Here is a 2,775-nt window from a genome sequence, read left to right as displayed (position 1 = left end):
GGCTACCACTCAGCTGACGTGGCATTGAATTATGAGCATACGTGGCAATTTTCACTTTAAATTATTTAAAAATTAATATTAAAAGTTCGAAACTCCAAATTTTATTTATTGTGTGAAATGAATTGGATAGTTTTAAATTTTAAACATTATATGAGAAGATAAATTAACACTTCTTAAAATGCAATTACTTTTATATTTCTTTTTCAACCTTGAAATCTCAATTCAGTAGTGGAAGGGCCGTTTACCTCCATTCAACCTGTGAATATTATTTTTGAAAATTCTTATATGATTTAACTATAAAATCTAGTACAAGTGATAGTTATTTGAACTCTATTTTATATTTGATTTCTTTCTCCATTCAACCTGTGAATATTATTTTTGAAAATTCTTATATGATTTAACTATAAAATCTAGTACAAGTGATAGTTATTTGAACTCTATTTTATATTTGATTTCTAAAAGTGGCGTATATATAATAGGTTTATGGTTATATGAATTTAGCTAGACTAATCTATAGTTATCCAAGATTTATATTTATTAACCAGAGTTAGAATTAATTTAATGTTTAATTACTCTATTGATCAGTATAATTTTTTAAATTTTTATATTTTTTTCAATTGAATTTTCATATTTTTTTTAATTTTATAACCGATATTTTTTTGTATTAAAAATATTAGAATTAATAAAATATTTTTTTAAATGTACTCAAAAATTTAATTAGATTTTTAATAGAAATATTCAATTAATTTTAATATTTTTTACATAAAAAAAGACGTAAATATAAAATTAAAAATAATATAACAATTTAATTAAAAAATATAAAAACTTAATTATAAATTTAATAAAATTATAAAAACCCACCAAATAATTAAAACTTAATTTAATCACAAATCAATTTTATCCACTAAGTTAAAATCTTTGATGGATAAAATTCATTACAATCGCTCACAACAACTACATACAAAGATTTCTTTAATAGTATATATTTAAAAAAAATATAAAAAATACTAGAGAATTATTAGAATTTATTATTTTTAATCATCAATTAGTTATTAATGTTTAAAAATAAGAGATAAAGTATATCGTTATAATATTAAATTAAAAAAATTAAACTAAAAAAATTGAATTAATAACTAAATGATAATCAAACATAATAAATTCTAATATTCTCTCGCATTTTTCAAAAATTCTATACAAATGGGATGTTAAATCCCTTCTTTCAAATCAATTTGTTCCCTTTTTTTAATTATTTAATAAAGTCAAAATATACAATTAGATATTTATAAAATGATGTCTAAAATACTCTTCCATAAATGAAGAAATAGCATATTTGTTTATTATAGTTAATATTATTGTAATTTTGTATAATCTACAATGTAAACGTAGTTTGTTTAGCAGAAAAAAATATATTAAAAACACAGGGAACAAATCTTAATCTAAATATTTTTCTTTGAACTTAATTTGTTAAATTGTAATTTTCTTTTGTGTTGTTTATCACATTCTAATACATGTCCAAAAAAGATTGACGAATGAATAAAAGATAACAAAATTTTATTCATACAACAAGTTTTACCCCTCTTTCTTAAGAATTTGAAGCAATTAAGTATTCTCCTCCTTGATTGTGTGAGGAGTACATAGATGATATAATCATCTCATGTATATATAAAAAAAATTAAATAAATAAAGAAGATGGTGAGCTAAGTACAAATACCTAATAATATAGGACTAACTTATATGATATAATTTTGATGGCTTCAGATTTTGAGTGACATTGAAAAATGTAAGAGTCCTAATCCATTTTTCTGGATTCTTCAACAAATGAACAGCAATAGTATTAGGCCAAAGGTCATGGGAACACACAGAAGGTGGATCAGGATAATTGTACATAGACCATTTAGCATTATACCTGTTCTTCCCTTTCTTACCCCATCTCATCCAATCTCCAAAGACCTTATCTTCAGGACCTTCCACATGCTGCTTTGGAATATCAGAATCATGAATCCACTCCACAATGTCCCAAGAGACCAAGAACCCCATCCCAGACATATAGTGCTTGAAAGGGTCCATGCTACCACACGGTATCACGAATCCATAGTAGAAATCCTCCCTTGGCAATGGTTTCAACGATTCCACCAAACTGTTGAGTCTCACATATGTATCATCGTCTGCTTTCATCACATAATGGTAAGGAGGGTAATGTTGTCCATCACTGCCATCTGTTTCGTTGAAGATCTCCGGCAAACTCCGAAAGAAGGTAGAGGTTTTGCCTTTGTTCATGTTTTCAGTGCAGTTGAGGATGATGATGTCATCATAGCGCATGATCTCAAGGGCCACCATCACCTTTTGCTCTTCCTTCGTGAGGTTGCAGAATACAAACTTCACGTCAATTTTGGTTCCCTCCGGGAGTGTTTGTGTGCCGTAAACGAGGCGGAGGAAGTGGCGGCGCAAGTACTGGTCGGGTAGTGTTAGAACGGCTATTAGGATTCGAAGCTCTTGGTCATTATTAGAAGCAAGTAAAGATGATGATGATGATGATTGATTTGGTATTTTACAACGACCGAACCTGAGTAAGCCCTGGAAGCGGACTTCGTTAATGGAAGCGAGGATGCAGAGGAAGAAGATGAAGATGAAACAAGGGAATATAAAGCAGCGTCCACGGTTTGTCTTTTGGGACTTGGCCATTGTTATTCTCTGTTTTTGGTGTTGAAGGTTCAGAAGAGGTGGAATTTTTTCTGGGTAAAAGTTATGAGGGTGTGTTTGGCACTCATCATGTTA

General features: G+C 28.6%; 1 protein-coding gene across 1 annotated transcript; it reads right to left on the bottom strand.

Moving 5' to 3' along the window:
- Positions 1 to 1,507: 1,507 nt before the first annotated feature.
- On the bottom strand, positions 1,508 to 2,775 carry LOC107620434 (Galactosyltransferase family protein). The gene has a single exon (XM_016322595.3). It carries the CDS (start codon positions 2,680 to 2,682, stop codon positions 1,726 to 1,728), a length of 957 nt encoding a protein of 318 aa, XP_016178081.1. The 5' UTR covers positions 2,683 to 2,775; the 3' UTR covers positions 1,508 to 1,725.

The sequence above is a fragment of the Arachis ipaensis genome, chromosome B1 (assembly GCF_059453495.1).
Source record: "Arachis ipaensis isolate K30076 ecotype BB chromosome B1, ASM5945349v1, whole genome shotgun sequence".
Taxonomy (NCBI): domain Eukaryota; kingdom Viridiplantae; phylum Streptophyta; class Magnoliopsida; order Fabales; family Fabaceae; genus Arachis; species Arachis ipaensis.
The sequence above is the reverse complement of the archived record's forward strand: the minus strand, read 5'-3'. Positions and strand labels throughout refer to the sequence as shown.